General features: G+C 41.8%; 1 protein-coding gene across 6 annotated transcripts in view; it reads right to left on the minus strand.

Moving 5' to 3' along the window:
• Positions 1-21,473, minus strand: part of LOC128691998 (anoctamin-7-like) — a 639,071-nt gene that overhangs the window by 110,739 nt on the left and 506,859 nt on the right. For 4 of the 6 annotated variants that reach the window (XM_070079897.1, XM_070079874.1, XM_070079884.1 and 1 more), the window contains 2 exons: positions 8,762-8,869; positions 8,379-8,435 (listed from right to left, as the gene is read on the minus strand). In XM_070079897.1, the coding sequence (XP_069935998.1) occupies positions 8,379-8,435; positions 8,762-8,869 (165 nt within the window). The remainder of the gene's footprint in view (positions 1-8,378; positions 8,436-8,761; positions 8,870-21,473) is intronic. The other 2 variants (XM_070079896.1, XM_070079890.1) reach the window with 1 other exon arrangement.

Here is a 21,473-nt window from a genome sequence, read left to right on the forward strand (position 1 = left end):
AAAGATTATCCAGTTCCTCATGATAGGAAATCTCTTCAACGTTTCCTAGGCATGATAGGATTTTACAGAAGATTCTGTAAGAATTTCTCAGATATTGTAGCCCCTCTTACCTCTCTTACCAGTCATAAAGTTCCCTTTAATTGGACGTCAGATTGTAACACTGCTTTTAATAAAGCAAAAAGATTATTGTGCTCTGCACCCATTCTCCTGTCTCCAGACTTCTCCAAACCTTTTTCATTACAGGTTGATGCTTGTGAGTCTGGGGTTGGGGCGGTACTATTACAAATCGGGAACAAGGAGCTGCAGCCAATCGCATACTTTTCAGCTAAGTTCCAGCCACATCAGAGAGCTTACTCTACCATTGAAAAAGAAGCCCTCGCGCTGGTAATGGCTTTGGAGCATTTCGATGTTTATGTGGGCCAGACATCGCAGGTGGTCACAGTCTACAGTGATCACAACCCGTTAGTCTATCTCCAAGCCATGAAGAATCACAACACAAGGCTTATGCGTTGGACGCTCAGGCTGCAGCCCTATAACCTAAAAATAAATTACATTGCCGGCAAAGAAAATGTGTTGGCAGACTCTTTGTCAAGAGTCTAGTTTAATATTTTATTTAGGTTAGGATGTATTTGTGGTAACCCCCCTTTCAAGCTCTTTTTTTTATCCCCTGATGTGGGGTTTTTTTTTAGTGAGGGGATACGGGCTACCGTCCGCTTGTATCTTGGACCTATGTTGGCCTATCTGACTGCTGTCTCACTCTGAGTTTAGGGTTTGGCTTTTGGTCACTAGGAAAGCTGAGCTCTATCTAAGAGTTGGATGGTGGAGAGGATAGGCGGTCCCATTATTTTGTGCCATGGCGGCACGGTTACCACTGGGAGGTGGCAGCCTAATCCTGAGCCTTCTCGGGGGTGGGGGTGTGGCATGCAAAGAGTACGTAACCTTTATTCGGCGCATGGACACACCCTCATTTACAGGCTATCTCCCCCAACCAGCGAACCAGGTTGCTAAGAGTTGATGATGGGGCCCCATCGTTCAACTAGTGACCAGGTTCTAGCCAATAAGAAGGTGGGATTGACAATCGCAGAGGTTATGTGGATACCGCTCTCCTGTCTGCCCTTGTCATTCCAATTCTAGAGCTGGTTGAAGCACGGTCTGCTATCTTGTGGCTTCTATTTCTGCCTTGCTTACCGTGGAGTGCACTATATTTATCACTGTACATAGTGTACATATTGCTGTTCTAAATTGGTGAAGGATAATATAAGTCTAAACTTTTTCTACTGTGTTTATTTGCTCCCATTACACCTGGGATAACAGGCCATTTGAAATCCTAGGTTGTAATAGCAACGATGGGAGTATGGACAGAAGGGCCATATAAGGGACGACCTGAGGGCTCTTATACCCTCAAAATGACGTTGGCTAGGCCTATACCGTCCTACGTCATGTTGGTGGAGTCCAGGACGCAGGTTTTTGTACACTATGCCGGCCAGAGAAAGACCTGTCGACTTTGTGGCTCATATGATCATATGGCAGCTCACTGTCCTAGAAGGCAGCCTACCAGGGCTCCTGGTACGTTGGCAGTGGAGCAGAGACCATGTGAGTTGATGCCTGAGTTGGGAGAGGTGGAACCAGTGACGAGTGGTCGATGGAGTGAAGAGGTAGAACGGGAAGTATCGACGGTCGATACCTGTGTTACCATCCCAGAGGTGACAGGGGAGGGGCCCCCATCGCCTGAGGGACGGGTGGACGTGGAAGAGTCTACCCAGGAGAAGTTGCTGGATGCGGTGCTGAAGGAGTTCTTCGACGAGACGGTGGCCGGGGAGGATGGTCCTGAGAAGTCAAGTGAGATACAGCTGATGGTTGAGCAGCAGGAACAGGTGAAGGGTTCGAGGAATGCCAGAGAGGACATGGAAGTGGTGGTGGAAGTCCATCAGGAGGACGTGCAGGAAGTAGATTTGTGTGTGAGTGAGAGCTCACGAAAAAGGACTGCGGGTGCTTTTGACCTCGATGAGGTTTTAGCACCTGGGCAGAGACCCGGGAAGAAGTCATGGGTAGTTGTAGGGGAAAAGGTATGCATGGGAGGGGGTGTACCGGGGAAGATTAGTGGGGGGGGCAAGGAGGGGCTGGAGGCCAGGTTAGAAAAAAGGATAAAAATGGTACAGGTACTGAGAAAGGTGAAGTGAGTAAGATACAGCGGCATAGGGGTAAGCCCCCTCTTCTAGCAAATTCAAGTGTGTCACAATAAATGTCAATGGGCTTAAATCTGAGGTAAAAAGGGTTTGGTTAGAGTGGTTTTTACGAAGGTTTGATGTGGATGTATGTTTTTTTGCAGGAGCATAACCATAGGTTAGGGAGTGAATTGAGTTTGAGGGGTTATAAAATGTTTGTCAGTAATGCTTTGCAATTAAAAGGAGGGGTAGCAGTAGCTGTAAAGGAGACCAGCCCATTGCGTGTCATGGGTTGGGAGGAGGGGGGAGGGGGGAGGGTTGTAAGGGTAGATGGGCACTGGGGGGTGAGGAGAGTATGTTTCATTGGTGTATATATGCCAGCATGTAACAATGTTAGAGTTAAAGTTGATTTTGTACGTGATGTTTTGATGTATTATTTGCGGGGTTTACCTTCCATAACTGTAATTGGAGGTGATTGGAACTGTGTGATTAGGTATGGGGATGTGACGCCGAGGGGGGCAGGATGTGTTTTGGGTGCACTACGGGATGTGTTGAGGGATGTAGGTGTTGTAGATGTGGTGGGCAGGGGGGAGTATGGGGTGGAGCACACGTTTATTCGTGGGAATTATGGGGCGAGGTTAGATAGGATATATGTGATGCAGGGGATTGGTGTGGAGAGAGTGAGGGCTTTTGATGTCGGTTTTTCGGATCACAGGGCGGTGATAGCTGATCTGCGGGTGGATGGTATAGTACGCATATATGCTGGGTATTGGAAATTGAATGTGAGGCTTCTGCAGGATGGGGATGAAGGCTCATCCTTTGAGGAATGGTGGAGACATTGCTGGGAGGGTAGGGATGGTGGGATGGATTTGCTTGACTGGTGGGAGATGCGAGCAAAGACAGCAATAGCAGAGTTTTTTAGGATACGTGGAAAGGAACAGGCAAGGTGGAGATATGGTTTGCAAAACTACCTGGAGGGACAGCTGAATGCTGTTTATGACGGGGGGGGGGGGGAAGGGAAGATGTGCGAGGTGAGGTGGATGGCTTAAGGAGTAGGATTGAAGGATTACATAATGAAAGGTTTAACGCGATTAGAGTTAGGGCAGGATTAGAGGAGGTGTTAAAGGGTGATCGACCATCAGGTTATGTCCTGAGAAAATTTAGGGAAAGGCAGATGGTGACTACCATAGCGCATCTAGTGGTCGCTGATGGGGGGGGGGGGGTTATGTGGTGGGTCAAGGTCTTACTGATACAGATGATATTAGTGGTTATGCTGATTATTGGTTTAGGGAGAAATGGAGGAGGAACAAGGAAGTTGTCAGTGAGGAGGTATTTGGGGTTATGCAGAATACTATTGTATTGGGACAAGAGGAACAGGAAATGCTGGAGGGTAGTATTAGTGAGGAGGAGGTGGGGGAGGCGGTTTACGGGATGAGTCAGGGTAAGACGCCGGGCATTGATGGAATACCGAATGATTTTTATAGAGTTTATTGGGAATGCATTAGGTATGGGTTAGTGGAAGTCTTGAATCATATGTGGAGCAGTGGGAGGATGGGGAAAACCCAGAAAACAGGGATCGTTGTGTTGGTGCCGAAGAAGAAGGATGGGAAAGTATTGAATGATTATAGAGCAATATCCTTAATGTGTGCAGATTATAAAATTTATGCTAAAATTCTGGGCAATAGACTGAAGAAGGTTCTAGGATCAGTGGTACATGGGGGACAGTTTGGCATTCCGGGAAGAAGTATGAGGGACGGGCATAGTCAAATAAGGGATTTTATTGAGGACTGCACCGGAGGGGGAATACTTGGATTAGATTGGGCTAATGCGTATGATTGTGTGAATAGGGATTTCTTAAAAGTTTGTTTGGAACAGCTGGGTTTGGGGGAGAAGGTGGTGAGATGGGTGCAAACCTTGTATGAGGGAGCAGTTATTAGGGTACAGGTTAATGGTAAGTTGGGGGACCCAGTACTGATGGAGAGAGGTTTGAGGCAGGGCTGTCCACTCTCTCAGTTATTGTTTGCCTGCGTACAGAATCCATTTTATGGGCTGGTGGATGAGGTGATGATTGAACATGGGATTAGGGGGGGTGGGAGGGGGGGGATTGTGGGGTACGTAGATGATACTACCGTGCTGGTAAGGCATGAGGAAGATCTAAGGAAAGTTGGTGGAATCATTCAGATTTTTGGGGACGCCACGGGTATGAGAGTTAATTTAATGAAGTCGAGACTATTAGAGGTGGGGGATTGGGTGGGAGGGGGCTTGGGGGAGGGGTTGGGATGGTCAGTAGTGGACAGAATTAAGGTTTGTGGAATATGGTACATGGCGGAAGTGCAGGAAAGTAGGAAGATAAATTCGGAATTAGTTACGAGCAGGGTTTTGGGTAGGCTAGGAGGCTTAAGGGCTAGGGATGTAACATTACAGCAGAGAGTTTTAGTGGTCAACTCTCTGGTGTATAGTAAGGTGTGGGGAGTGGCTGAGGTGTTCCCTTTAAGAGCAGAGGATATTGCAGAAATCCAGAGGAAGGTTCTAAGGTATGTGTGGGGGTTTGGGAGGGCATGGTTGAGCAAGGACGTGGTGATGACGGAGGGGAGACGTGGGGGTCTTGGCCTGATGTCATTGGGTCATAGAGTAATGGCTTTATATATTAAACAAAGATATATTCGGACTGGGGGGAATAGAGGAGTCAGGGTAGGTAGGGTAATGGAGGATGCACGAAGATGGTGGTGTGGAAGGGATTTGAGGTATTGTGAGGATATGTTGAGGGTTTTATTACATGTTAAACAGGTGTCCACGTTAAAGGTCAAACGAATGGTGGGTGCTGTGGTAGGCAAGGGTGTCTTACAGGGACTTGCTGTATATCCAACATATGACTGGATAAGCATATGGAGGAAGTTTGGTTTGCTTAGAATACCAGCGAGGGTACGAGAGTTAGTATATCGTTTTCTGATGGGAATATTGGCCTCTAGGGATGTGTTATATAAAATGGGTCTTGTGAGAGAGGACTCATGCTTGCATTGTGGGGACATCGAAACGGCCTTTCATGCGGTATATTTTTGTCCCTCTTTGGAGGGGGTGAGGTTATGGATGGTGAGAGTTATCAGATTTTTTTTTTGGGGGGGGGGGGGGCAATGGCCATTCCTACGGGCCTTAATGTTGGATGTAACTGGGGTGCCGGGTGATGTGGGTAGAGCCTTAATGTATGTTATGACGGATTATTTACATGTATCTTGGGGGATGAGGGAGGTTAGGGGAGAGTTGAGGATAAAAGCGTTAGCAGCGAGATTTTATAGAACTATGTGTAAGGAATAGGCAAGTCTATGGTGGGAGGTGGGTAGTTAGCTTTTCGGAGGGTTACCGGAATCTCACTGTGGGGGGCCTTCTCCTCATGAACCCAGGGGGCGGGCAAAGGGTTGGTCTCCTACCGGGGGATACATGAGGGTGGGTTGGTTTAGGCTTCTTTGTAGTGTGGATGGTGGGAGGGTTATGAATAGAGTGGAAGGGTGATGAATGAGGATTTGGAATCTATGGTTATGTTCACTGCATACAGGATAACCTTAAAAACCATGATGACTAAACCTTGGGATCTCGAAAAAAAAAAAAAAAAAAAAAAATCTATCTCTACTGGTATTATTGACTTGGTTACCTCGTTGTTAGTTGATCGTGCAGTGGCTAAACAAAAAACAGGACTCTATTGTGTTCAGACTGACCCATCTGCTGGATGTACATGATAATCTGCGTGGAGCGTAGGTTTAGTGTGGGTTTAATGAGTTGTTGAGTGAGGTAGTGAGTGTACCAAGCATCTCTCCACTGCCCTTCCCTGCCGTACCCTACACCTCGCTGGACACTAACTTTTTATTTACCACTTTTTCTATTATATAAAACAGTTTGTGATTACCAGCAAACTTGACCGATCGATTTATACTGAGCATGAGGAGGTCTGGTAACTCCTACTGAGCATGAGGAGGTCTGGTAACTCCTCCTACTGAGCATGAGGAGGTCTGGTAACTCATCCTACTGAGCATGAGGAGGTCTGGTAACTCCTACTGAGCATGAGGAGGTCTGGTAACTCCTACTGAACATGAGGAGGTCTGGTAACTCATCCTACTGAGCATGAGGAGATCTGGTAACTCATCCTACTGAGCATGAGGAGGTCTAGTAATTCCTCCTGCTAGGGCACGATGTATCTAGTTGACTTCTGTAGTTGTAAAGTGTTTGTCCTGCTGGCAAGACACCAAAACACTGACCTCAGTGTAAAACACCAGAACACTGACCTCAGTGTAAAAACACGAAAACACTGACCTCAGTGTAAGACACCAGAACACTGACCTCAGTGTAAAACACCAGAACACTGACCTCAGTGTAAAACACCAGAACACTGACCACAGTGTAAAACACCAGAACACTGACCTCAGTGTAAAACACCAGAACACTGACCACAGTGTAAGACACCAGAACACTGACCTCAGTGTAAAACACCAGAACACTGACCTCGGTGTAAAACACCAGAACACTGACCTCAGTGTAAGACACCAAAACACTGACCTCAGTGTAAGACACCAGAACACTGACCTCAGTGTAAAACACCAAAACACTGACCTCAGTGTAAGACACCAGAACACTGACCTCAGTGTAAGACACCAGAACACTGACCTCAGTGTAAGGCACCAGAACACTGACCTCAGTATAAAACACCAAAACACTGACCTCAGCGTAAGACACCAGAACACTGACCTCAGTGTAAGATACCAGAACACTGACCTCAGCGTAAGACACCAGAACACTGACCTCAGTGTAAGATACCAGAACACTGACCTCAGTGTAAGACACCAGAACACTGACCTCAGCATAAGACACCAGAACACTGACCTCAGTGTAAGACACCAGAACACTGACCTCAGTGTAAGACACCAGAACACTGACCTCAGTGTAAGACATTAGAACAATGACCTCAGCATAAGACACCAGAACACTGACCTCAGTGTAAGACATCAGAACACTGACCTCAGCGTAAGACACCAGAACACTGACCTCAGTGTAAGACATCAGAACACTGGCCTCAGTGTAAGACATCAGAACACTGACCTCAGTGTAAAACACCAGAACACTGACCTCAGTGTAAAACACCAGAACACTGACCTCAGTGTAAGACACCAGAACACTGACCTCAGTGTAAGACACCAGAACACTGACCTCAGTGTAAGACACCAGAACACTGACCTCAGTGTAAGACATCAGAACACTGGCCTCAGTGTAAGACATCAGAACACTGACCTCAGTGTAAAACACCAGAACACTGACCTCAGTGTAAAACACCAGAACACTGACCTCAGTGTAAGACACCAGAACATTGGCCTCTGTGAAAGACACCAGAACACTGACCTCAGTGTAAGACACCAGAACATTGGCCTCTGTGAAAGACACCAGAACACTGACCTCAGTGTAAGACACCAGAACACTGACCTCAGTGTAAGACACCAGAACACTGACCTCAGTGTAAGACACCAGAACACTGACCTCAGTGTAAGACACCAGAACACTGACCTCAGTGTAAGACACCAGAACACTGGCCTCAGTGTAAGACACCAGAACACTGACCTCAGTGTAAGACACCAGAACACTGTGAGAGCTGTCCTTAGAGGCTGTTGACAGTTATTATAATACAGACTAGAAGATAATCTACGCTAATGCAAGATAGTGGAGGATAGTTGCAAATGTTTGGGAGAATGATGAAGAACGTTGAATAAGAATGATACGTAAAACAGAGGAAAGAAATAACATGGAACGTAGACGGTTTAGCAGTGACAGAATGAGTAACAGAGCCTGAGACAGCTGGTGCGGGAGACAGCTGGTGCGGGAGGCAGCTGGTGAGGTATATGAGAAACACCTAGCCTGAGGCAGCTGGTGTGGAAGATAGCTGGTGTAGGAGGCAATATATACATTGGTAATATAAACACAGAGCAGACTCAGGCAGGCAGAGACTAAGACTAAATTTTGATTCTGACTACAAATCCCTCGGAATGAAAATTTACTCTGCAAATCACACTAGTCACACCTTCACTAAGAGAACGTTTCGCTCATGGAGAGTTCTTTAATGACATGATAAAGTAATCCTTGAGCGAAAAGTTATTTTAATGAAATCTTTCCCTGAGCGTCCCTGTACTACCCATATTGACGTGTGTTGCAGCAAGCTGGAGAGGTGAAGACACTTACGGTGCTGCTGGGGTGGTGGGCTCTCAGCAGCTTGTGTAGCATCCCAGCCTGTCGTACCTGCAACACCACGAGCAAGGTGACTCCTGTGTGTGTGTGTATGTGTGTGTGTGTGTTAGTTTGTGTGTGTGTGTGTGTGTGTGTGTGTGTGTGTGTGTGTGTGTGTGTGTGTGTGTGTGTGTGTGTGTGTGTGCTTGGAGTACATGCTTGTGAAATTACTTAAATGTTAGTAAGCCTATCATCACATAAAGCATAACTGTTACATTGTTCTTACCGTCCCTCCCTCCTTCCCTCCCTCCCTCCTTCCCACCCTCCCTCCTTCCCACCCTCCCTCCTTCCCTCCATCCCTCCCTCCTTATCTCCTTCCCTCCTCCCGGGTAACTCACCTGGAGGGGAGCTCTCATGTTGAGTTCCTCAGCGTAGTGACAGAGGACTGGCCAGGGAGCGCTGACCTTGATGAAGCAGATCACTTTCTTCCCCGTCTCCTCTGTCTCCTGTTGGTGCAGCAAGAATACAACATAACTCATCATGGTGGTGCAGCAAGAATACAACATAACTCATCATGGTGGTGCAGCAAGAATACAACATAACTCATCATGGTGGTGCAGCAAGAATACAACATAACTCATCATGTTGGTGCAGCAAGAAGACAACATAACTCATCATGTTGGTGCAGCAAGAAGACAACATAACTCATCATGTTGGTGCAGCAAGAAGACAACATAACTCATCATGTTGGTGCAGCAAGAAGACAACAACATAACTCATCATGTTGGTGCAGCAAGAAGACAACAACATAACCCATCATGTTTGTACAGCGAGAAGACAACAACATAACTCATCATGTTGGTGCAGCAAGAAGACAACAACATAACTCATCATGTTGGTGCAGCAAGAAGACAACAACATAACTCATCATGTTGGTGCAGCAAGAAGACAACAACATAACTCATCATGTTGGTGCAGCAAGAAGACAACAACATAACTCATCATGTTGGTGCAGCAAGAAGACAACAGCATAACTCATCATGTTGGTTCAGCAAGAAGACAACAACATAACTCATCATGTTGGTGCAGCAAGAAGACAACAACATAACCCATCATGTTGGTGCAGCAAGAAGACAACAGCATAACTCATCATGTTGGTGCAGCAAGAAGACAACAACATAACTCATCATGTTGGTTCAGCAAGAAGACAACAACATAACTCATCATGTTGGTGCAGCAAGAAGACAACAACATAACTCATCATGTTGGTTCAGCAATGTTACGCGCCCCTACTTCACTCCATTATATACAAAAATAAAAGGCCTGGTTAAAATAAGTTCTGTAATAATATATCGCGAACCACTTTATTACTAGCTAGATAAAGCAGGTTCGACTATATATTATTATCGGGTACAGTATGAATCATCAAAAGGATCATTCGCTGCCTGACCACGGTCGAGTGAGGTTGTGCGCTGCACCCCTCTGCTGTTTTCAGGCGAGCTACCTCAGTTCGTCACAACCATTGAGAAGTGAGGACGTGCGCTGCTCATTTACCAACATGGCGCTGCAGAGCTACAGGCGCATCAACACTGTTTGCGTTGAGTTGACCCGTGGGGCTGTCACTGGAGCCACGATGGACTTGTTACTACCGGCGATTATCCGTGATACCTACGGTATCGCAAATGAAGAGATATGTGGTGTAGCACTTAATGGGACGACACGGATCTTCGTTAAAATGACGTCAGCAAATGTTTATGAAGCGGTGGTGGATAAGTATCAAGAGACCATTATAGCCGTCAATTCAGCTGTATCAGTACGTCTACATGATGTATCACGACACTACACATGGGTTAAAATAAGGAATGTGCCTTTTGAGGCGAATGAATTTGTTATAAAAGATGTACTACGTAATTATGGTACGGTTCATATGGCCTCTGCAGGTCGGTGGGCCGCTGGACCTTATGCTGGAAGTTTGGAGGGAACATATTCAGTCAAAATGACCTTACGCCATCCCATACCGTCCTATATTATGTTGCAAGCATTTCGAACTCAAGTATATGTAACATATGCGGGGCAACGTCGTACGTGTCGGCTGTGTGGATCGTATGACCACATAGCGGCACAGTGTGGTAAGCGTCGTGGGAATCTCCAAATATCGCAACAGCAACAACCGGAAGAGGTCGAGGAAGTGGAGGGACGAGAACAGTCTTATGCTAACCCGTCTCGACAACGGACATCTTGGAGTGAAGAGGTAGAAAAAGCGCAGGAGAATGCTTTGGAGGATGCAAAACAGCGAGAAGAATCACCATCACTGGATATAAATAAAGTATTTGAAGAAACTCTGCCCACTATGGGGGACGAGGATGTAGCGGCGTCTTTAGTGAAGGCACTGGATGTATTGTTAGACGAGTCGATCGTCAACCGTGTGGAGGAACCAGGTGCAAATTTGGGATCGGTTGAGCATCATGGTGAGGCGACGGATGAAAGCATTGAGTCTGGGGTGTCGCATGGTATGATGGTAAATATAGTAGAAGTGGAGGTGCATCATGATAGTACTAAAGAAATCCCAATGCAGGTGGAGGGTAGGACGCGAAAGCGAACTGCGACCCCACCAGACTCAGACGACGTGCTTACTCCTGCCCAAAGGCCAGGGAAAAAGTCTTGGGCGGATGTACAGAGGAAAGGAAACAGTGCATCCGCGAAACAAGAGTTTATCAAGGTGATTCCCAAAAAAGGGGAGAGGGATAGAGGTGTAAAATGTATAAGTGAAAAGTCTATACCTAGAACCAAAGGAAAATCCCATTTGACAATAAATATTAACGGTTTGAGATCTGAGCGGAAGCGAAAGTGGTTTAATGAATTTTTGGTGCGTCTAGATGTGGATGTGGTATTTATCCAAGAACACAATTACAGAATTGGATATGAGTTAGAATTAGATGGTTACGATGTGTATATGGAATATGCGACGAGGTTAAAAGGAGGCGTCGCCATTCTGGTAAAGGAAAATAGCCCGTTTGTAGTACGCCATAGTGAAAGGGGGGAGGGGAGAGTGATTAGGGTGGATGGTTTATGGGGTAGAGTACATATAAGTTTTGTAGGTGTATATGGGCCGGCCGAGGGAGATGTACGACTTAAAACTCATTTTGTACAAGATGTATTAGTATATCATCTACGTAGTTTACCAAATGTAGCGATAATAGGGGGAGACTGGAATTGTGTAATACGACGAAAAGATGTGGAGCCTCGAGGAGCGGGTTGTTGCTTGGGGTTCTTGGGAGATTTATTGACGAGTGTGGGTTTAATGGATGTGTGTGGGGGGGGGGTGGCAATGTGGAGCATACTTTCATTAGACGAGATTATGCGGCGAGATTAGATAGAATGTACGTGTCTAGTGCGGTTACAGTGCGGAGAGTGAGTGTGATAAATGTGGTTTTTTCGGATCATAGAGGAGTTGTAATGGATGTAGATATTGAGGGCGTGCCTAGACGGGGTCCGTCATTTTGGAAATTAAATGTAAAGTTATTGAAGAGAGAGGAAAGTCGTTTGTCTTTTGGGCATATGTGGGAACGCCTTGTGGTTGAAGCACCTGGAGATGTGGCTTTGGTTAATTGGTGGGAAATGATAGCCAAAAAGCGAATTAAGGAATTTTATATTAGTCAGGGAGTGAGATATAATCAGTTACAGTATGGTTTCCAACGATATTTAGAGGGGCAGTTGCGCGACTGCTATGTACAAGCGAATGCTAATTATCCTGTTACAGAAATTGAACGAATTAAGGAGCAACTACGAAATTTACAAAACGAAAGGTTTGATGGGGAAAGGCTTAAGGGTGGAATCGAAGAGGTTTTGTGGGGAGATCGGCCGTCGGCGTGTGTGTTGAGGAATCAACACAGACGTCGCAAAGCAATGGAGTTAATGGGGTTGAATGTCCAGGTAGGTATGCAGGGGTATAGAGTGAATCAGGTGTTGACGACGACGGAGGGTATGAGTGGGTATATTGATGCTTGGGTTAAATTGAAAACGCAAAGTGTTGGAATAAGTGAAATTGCATTGCAGTCAATCGGTAGGTTTGTGCGTTGTGAGCTGGAGGAGCATGATGGTTTGATGTTGGGAGGGCCGATAACGGAGTGTGAGACTTGGGACGCTTTATCTGGCGCGCAATTGGGTAAGGCGCCAGGAATAGATGGGTTGCCCAGCGACTTTTATATTCAAAATTGGAACGTTTTAAAGGGGTTTTTGGTACGTTTATTCAATATCATGAAGCGAGATGGGGTTTTAGGGGAACAACAAAGGTTGGCTGTGGTTGTCCTAGTTCCTAAAGGCGAGCCATTAACGGTTAAAGATTATCGTGCAATCTCGTTATTATGTGGGGACTATAAAATTTTTGGAAGGATCTTGGCCAACAGAATAAAAAAAAGTCCTGGGCAAAGTGATTGACAGGGGACAATATGGGGTGCCGGGCAGGTCTATGTATGAAGGTCACGGTATGATTAGAAGTTTTATTGAAGAAAGAGTAAGATTGGGAGGGGGAGGGGTATTGGCTATAGATTGGGAGGCGGCATATGATAGTGTGGAACGGGAGACGTTATGGAAGATAATGAGATGGCAGGGGTTTGGGGCGGAAATTATATCATGGGCCAAATTAATGTATCAAGAGGCATCTTTGCGTGTGCAGGTGAATGGGAGGTTGGGAGATCGGATTCAGATGGGAAGGGGTTTGCGTCAAGGTTGTCCCCTTTCACAAATTTTTTTTGCTTGTTTTCAAGATCCCTTTTATAGAGGGATAAGGGTTTTATTGGAAGTAAATGGGATGGGTAATGTAAGGGGTGGGGGAGCGGGCATTGTTGGATATGTCGACGACACGACGATTTTGGTGAGAGAAAACATGGATTTGATTCGGGTAGAAAAGTTAGTGAAAGTTTTTGAAAAGGCTACTGGCATGACGATCAACATGGGGAAAACAAAGTATATGAATCTTGGAAAAGGGTCGCGTGAGGAAGGAATGGTAGCTGAAAGGTGGGAAAGGGTGGACCAAATAAAGATATGTGGGATCGTTTATGTAAATAACATCGGGTCAGCACAACAAATAAATTCCGTGCGTATCGTTGATAGTGTTCTGAAGCGTCTTAGTGGGTTAAGAGCTGCTAATTTAAGTTTGCAACAAAGGGTGATAACAACGAATGTGCTATTATATAGTAAACTATGGCATGTTACGGTAATATTTCCGATACTTCGTTGTGAATTAAAAAGGTTACAAAAAAGTGTTTTTAGATTCATTTGGGGAACAGGGAGCGAATGGTTAAGTAGAGCGGTTGTCACACTCCCGGTTGGCCGTGGAGGGCTGGGTCTTATAGATGTCGAAAAGAGGATAATAAGTATGTATTTAAAACATAGTTATAAGCGGGAGGGGGGGGCGAAAGAAGACGGTCTTCAGAGGATACATCAGGATATGCGAAGGTGGTGGGGGGGTCGGGAGTTCATGATGGGTGAGGCAATGTTACGGGTCTTCATAAACGTGAGGGATCACTCACAAATTAAATTGAGAAATCTTGATAGGGCAGATGGTAAGGCTCTGGTAGCGGCCGTAGAAGGAGTTTATCCGATGTATGATTGGCATAATATTTGGGGGCGTTTAAATAAATTGCGTTTAAAACCTAAAGTCAGAGAAGTTATGTATAGATTTTTACATGGAATCTTGCCGTCAGGAATGGTTTTATTCTATAAGAGAATACGAGAGGATGGGGAATGCAAGGATTGTGGAGGATTGGCGACTATTTATCATACGGTATATTTTTGCGATTGTATTGAACTTATAAGGGTTTGGATGGGTAAGATTTTAAGGTTAGTGGGGGGAGGGGGGTTGCAGGTCTTGAGGGTTTTAAGTTTAGATATAACTGGGGTGAATAAAAGGGTTGAGAATGCGATTGGGTATATCATTACGGATTATATATACATGATGTGGGCTATGAGGGAGGCGGACGTGCGTGCAAGAATTAATGCATTGGCAGCAACTTTTTATAGGACACAGTGTAGAAATAAAGGGGTGTATGGAGGGAGATGGGAGAGAGATTTTAGTGAGGGTTATCGAAATTTCACATTAAGGGATTTATGGGATTTGCAAAATGGGTAAGGGGATACGACGGGCTATTTTCCTAGACTTGGGTGTGAGCATGGAGAGCTGTTTATATGGATGTATAATTGAGTTTTGATATCTAGAGGCAATAGGGTTATTGCCCCGAGGGTTTCAGCAACTACACAGTTATCATTTAGAAAGGTGTAGCACTACGATTGCATATTTTATCATGTATAAATCATTTCAAGGACTTTATGATGAAAATTTTCAATGTGACTCAAATATGTTATGGGTGTCTTTACTGTTTTTGATTCAATTGTAAGTGGTAAAAAGTGTTTCCTAGCATAAGCAATTGGTTTAATTTATGTTATTTTTATGCTGTGTTACAGTGTGCTTTTCAGTAATATTATACTACATGTAACTAGTTTGCATTATTTTTCTTTTTTTGCTGAGATGTAAAATATCACATTGTAGTTTTGTTTTGTTAAATTGGATGTTTTTATAGTGACTTTTAGTATTATACCGTTTCCTTCTTTGAATACTAAATACCTATGTATGTTAAGATCTCGTGATAATCGCCAATATTAATGTTTTGAGTATCGTGGTGCTCTGTTAAGCACCTGAGATCTTAGAATTAGTCTTGCATACGTGTGAGTTGACAGGCAGAAACCCCACCTAGTATGTGCCTGATGTAGTCTCATGTAGTGTAATGTGTGTGCTTGTGTGTGTCATTGTGCGTGTTTGTTTGTTTTGTATATCTCTGTTTTATTGTACAATCTTCATAATTTCCAGTGTTTGATGTTTGGTAATATGTAACCTTGTTAGAGATGTTCTTTAACAAATAAAACAATATCACTGTAATGTATAGTGTTGTGTGTGAGTGTAATTATCACTGTAATATACGGTGTGTTGTGTGTGTGTATATTCACTGTAATATACGGTGTGTTGTGTGTGAGTGTAATACCAATGTAATATACGGTGTGGTGTGTGTGAGTGTGTATTACCACTGTACTGTATGGTGTCGTTATTAGGTCTCGGGTTAAGTGAGATTCTAGTGCAGTAATCTGTTGTCGTGTATCTTTTTAATTTATTTCTGTCATTTGTTTTAAATAAAATATAAAAAAAAAAAAATCATCAAAAGTACTCTCTTTGTATTATATTGTATTATATTATATCTTTCCCCATGATTATTATAACTATAATATTATATTATATTATTATTAGGTTAGGTATTACGAATGTGTAACCACTACTGTAGTGACCAATTGGTGGTTCTAGAATTGACGCCACGCGTCGCCTTCTGGCAGAGCTGAAGTCATACTATGAAGTAGTTGAGTGAGTCAGTCAGCTCCTAGCTCTGACTCGGTACGGGTCTTCAACCCAAAGCTCCTAGCTTAAACTAAAACTTTATACCAAGTCTATTGTCTTGCCTTTGCCATTAGTCTGGTAATTCATGTCACTTATGAAAGATAACTATTTCGTTACCCTAGACCTTTCTAAAAGAGTAGATTATTAATTTAAATTATTATATCATACTCTGTTATTGAGAATTTGAACGTAAGATTGGGTTTCTTGCTGTATAGTGTTTCATTTATAATTGCTTGTGGTTATTTTAATTCACTAACCAAATACCAATGAAGCTAAATGATTGGTAATAAAATAAAACTAACAAAAAAAAAATGGAGTTATTTGTGCCCCTATTGTTACGGTGAAGATTAAGACGTAACAAGCAAGAAGACAACAACATAACCCATCATGTTGGTGCAGCAAGAAGACATCAACATAACTCATCATGTTGGTGCAGCAAGAAAACAACATAACTCATCAAGTATCTTCTCACTGTTTGCATTACTGTTCAGAATAAGACCTCCTTAGAGGAGTTACATCAATGGGGAAGCGGTAAAACAATAGGAGTTATAAATCGGGTGAGGAAAGGGAATACCAAGATTTGATCTAAGGAAATCTAGGTCAGCTCCAATTTCTTTGATCAAGAGCTCTTCACTGTCATCAATACTTCGTCCTCTTGAAACACCTCTGTAAGGGAATTCTCTAAAATTGAGTTGCTATCCTTTTTATTTAATTAAAATCCTTATAGTAACCAGTTCATTCTATTCCCCGTTTGGTGTACTAGCCTCCACAAGCAGTATATATCGTATTGTAACCCTGAACGAGTGGTATTTAATCAATACCAACACTGCGACTAGCCGGGGGATCGAACCCTTGTTGTTTTAACCGGTCTCAAGGTGAGAGAGAATTCCACGACGCTCTAACACACGGGACCATACAATCCTACAAGAATCACGCACCCAGCAGAGCTAGGTGTTGTACCGTGATCCGAGGACATACAATGGTGTGGGTGCCTCTGAATTAATTTCATTCTACTCCCCGTTTGGTGTACTGGCTTCCACAAGGAGTATATATAGTATTGTAACCACGTAACGACGTGGAGGCTAGTACACCAAACGGAGAGTAGAACGAAATTAGGTCAGAGGCATCCACTCCATCGTATGTCCTCGGATCAAGTGGGTTAGAGCGTCGTTGAATTTCCCCTCACTATGAGGAGGGCTAAAACAACACGGGTTCGATCCCCCGGCTAGTCGCAGTGTTCATATATATATATATATGTATATATATATATGTATATATATATATATATATGTATATATATATATATGTATATATATATATATATATATATATATATATATATATATATATATATATATATATATATATATATATATATATATATATGTCGTGCCGAATAGGCAGAACTTGCCATCTTGGCTTAAATAGCAACGCTCATCTTGCCATATAGGACAAGTGAAAATTTGTGTATGTAATAATTTCGCCAAAATCATTCTGAACCTAACGAAAAAAATATATTTCACTGTGTTTGTTTAGTATTAAATTATTGTAAACAAATCTAAAATATATTTAGTTGGGTTAGGCTAAAATAAATTGTTCTTGTTATAATAAGGTTAGGTAAGTTTTCTAAGATTCTTTTGGTGCAAAATTAAAAATTTTTACATTAACATTAATGAAAAAAATATATCTTTTAACGTATAAGAGAAATTTTTAGAAAGGACTTAATTTTAAATGAGTTCTTGCTATTTGACCAGTTTTACATATTCGGCACGACATATATATATATATATATATATATATATATATATATATATATATATATATATATATATATATATATATATATATATATATATATGTCGTGCCGAATATGTAAAACTGGTCAATTAGCAAGAACTCATTTAAAATTAAGTCCTTTCTAAAATTTTCCCTTATACGTTTAAAGATATATTTTTTTCATTAATGTTAATGTAAAAAAAATTTAATTTTGCTCCAAAAGAATCTTAGAAAACTTACCTAACCTTATCATAATAAGAACAATTTATTTTAGCCTAACCCAACTAAATATATTTTTGATTTGTTTAGAGTAATTTAATACTAAAAACACAGTGAAATATATTTTTTTCGTTAGGTTCAGAATGATTTTGGCGAAATTATTGCATACACAAATTTTCGCTTGTCCTATATGGCAAGATGAGCGTTGCTATTTAAGCCAAGATCGCAAGTTCTGCCTATTCGGCACGACATATATATATATATATATATATATATATATATATATATATATATATATATATATATATGTATATATATATATATATATGCGCAAAACAATCACTGTGAAAGAATAGTGAATTTCCAAGCGCTTTCGTGACTACTCACATTATCAAGGAACAATAAAAGTAATGCGTCAGAGGAAGGCATATGAAGGGTCTAGTCGCCACCTCACTATCACATCCCACAACAAAGCAACACCTGACGCGCGACTCATAAGAAAGAGAACACTGCAGCAGACCCGCTGGCCCAACTAGACAGGTCCTTCACACAACCCACAAACAAACTATTCTACCCAAGAATTAAGAATTTTAAAATTTATTATTCGTCCAATTTATTATTAAATTCTACCCAAATTCTATTAATTATAAATGGATCTAATTTATATAAACCAAAGGAAATATTCATATTATTGTCAAAACTGCTTTTTATGAAAGAAGATTCAATTATATTCCTGTCGACCATGGACAACGAACGTGTGTCCTTGGGTAGCGAGTACAACATCCAGTTCCGCTGGATGTGCTTTAAGGATCGTATGGTCCAGGCCAAAGCAGCATGGGTTCGAGTCCTTTGCTAGTGCAATGTTGTTATTGATATATATACACATACATACACACACACACACACACACACACACACACACACACACACACACACACACACACACACACACACACACACACACATATATATATATATATATATATATATATATATATATATATATATATATATATATATATTATTTATTATTATATTTCAACAAACCGGCCGTATCCCACCAAGGCAGGGTGGCCTAAAAATAAAAACGAAAGTTTCTCTTTTTAAATTTAGTAATTTATACAGGAGAAGATGTTACTAACCCCTTGCTCCCGGCATTTTAGTTGCCTCTTACAACACGCATGGCTTAAGGAGGAAGAATTCTGTTCCACTTCTCCATGGAGATAAGAGGAAATAAACAAGAACAGGAACTAGAAAGAAAATAGGAGAAAACCCAGAGGAGTGTGTGTGTATATATCTGCTTGTACATGTATGTGTAGTGTGACCTAAGTGTAAGTAGAAGTAGCAAGACGTACCTGAAATCTTGCATGTTTATGAGACAGAAAAAAGACACCAGCAACCCTACAATCATGTAAAACAATTACAGGTTTCCGTTTTACACTCACTTGGCAGGACGGTAGTACCTCCCTGGGCGGTTGCTGTCTTCCAACCTACTACTACATGATATATATATATAAATATATATATATATATATATATATATATATATATATATATATATATATATATATAAGTAGTGAAAATTTCCCTGCGAAGTCATGCTGTTACTGCTGGTGTTCAAACATTTTCCTTTATTATTTAGCCGAACTAAAGCTTCTTCCATTGCCAGAATCCGTGTTTCTCTCATTGTTAAATGAATTAAAAGCGTTTATTGCGGTCATGACGTCACAGCAAGCTGGGTACTCCGTCGATATGTCAGCGACAGTATTCTCATTGCTAAATGAACTGTGCGATCACAAGACACAGTGTTGAAACTGTCGATCCTTCTTTAGTTAATAGTGTTATAGAGGACAAACACAGCATTAGTAAGCTGAAGCCCATAGCCTTTAATTAATAAGGACATAGCAGTGACGTCACTGCACAGGTTGGGACAGGATGACCCTTTTGACTATCTGCTATAAGGGACACATATATATCATAGGGAAAACATTTTCTTCATCAGAAAGACACATTTCAGGATAACACTATACACAATATTTTTTTCATTATTTATTATACAGCCATTACATTTCTGGTAATACAAAACAAATACAATTTACTGAAAAAGCTACAATTCATTGACTAAAATCAACGTAGAGTAATTTTTCTCTGTAGAATTTCTAGCATTTTGTTCAGGTCGTCATCTTCTTCCTCATCTGTTATACAACAAACTTCTGGGGAAGCTGGTGGATAATAAATGGGGAATCTCATCCATACATGAAGTAGGTTGGGAATTGTCATAAAATATTCCATCTGCCTATTACGCATTTATCGCAATAACAATTACTAACACATTCTCCACTCATATGAGACTGGGGAGAAGGCCGATCTCGGCGTGGGTGTAGGAGTTACAATATCCTGATAAAAAGCGTGTTAACATCAACCGCCTGGGAGTAGGAGGCGCAGTCCAACATCCACATGAGGTCGGGGAGAAGCCCTGTTGGTAGGAGGGGCAACAACATCTCCATATGGATGGGTAGGAGGGTGGTGGATCTCTGCTCCTAACAATCCCATCAACTCGCAAATAATTTTCTCCGTCGGATTTTGATTTGCGCGAATAAGTTCCAACAACTGCATTATATCTGCATCTGGCAAAGAAAAAATTCTCGATTGAAGAAGAATAAGGCATATCTTTAATTGCATTAAAAAGTTTATTAAGTTAATACATTAGCACTTCTAAAATCATTTATGTGTAAAAAAAGATTTTTCAATATTAGAACAAGATAATGAACAAAATCACTTTACCATTTACTGCAGGTGGATTATTCCGACATACAATAGGATGCAGTCTTCTCTCCTAAGACACCTTCCAATGGAGTACTGAATTGATTCATCTCTGACTCAACTTGAATGATACAGTAGATGCAAAAGAGTGATCTACACGGGCATTTATAGCAGCGTTATGACCTTTCGCCCTCCCTCTAACCTTCGCCCCGCCTCTAAACGCCTCTACCCCACCTGCATTATAATTCCAATATTTTACACAGATTTTCATAACCTGTACAATTATTAGCAAATACACTTAGAACATGAGGGCATATTGAAATGCTCATATGCATATTTCATTATAAATTGGTCGGTCTCTTTTAATTTATTTCTACCAAAATCTTTAAACAAATATGGTATAATTTTTCTTTGACGCTATAATTTGTTAACTTATACACAAAACATATAGCATATAAGCCGCACACCAATGATTTTTCATGTTGAATCTCTCTGATTAATGCTGTACATGAAATTTCTGTATATAATTCTTCTCTACATATTTGCATAATGTTTTAAATCCACCCCGAAACTATCTAAATATATTAATATGCATTTGTTCATATAGTAAATCCAATGACCCATATATTTTCATCTTGATCGTTCAATATATTAATGATGAAAATTATCGGCTTATCTTTTATCCTCATAATAACTTCATTTATATTATTTGCGTAAAACATCCCAAATACGAGGCGTATCTTCCCATATGATGTTTCAAGGCAATATTTATCTCTTCACAATTCATGGTCTATACTCTCGCGTATGCACTATCACTGTTCTATTTTCATTTATATTTAAAATCGCATTAGTTTCACCAAACATCAGACAAATTCTATTCTCATCTTTCGGTTTAATAAAATGTCATATCT

The sequence above is a fragment of the Cherax quadricarinatus genome, chromosome 6 (assembly GCF_038502225.1).
Source record: "Cherax quadricarinatus isolate ZL_2023a chromosome 6, ASM3850222v1, whole genome shotgun sequence".
Lineage (NCBI taxonomy): Eukaryota > Metazoa > Arthropoda > Malacostraca > Decapoda > Parastacidae > Cherax > Cherax quadricarinatus.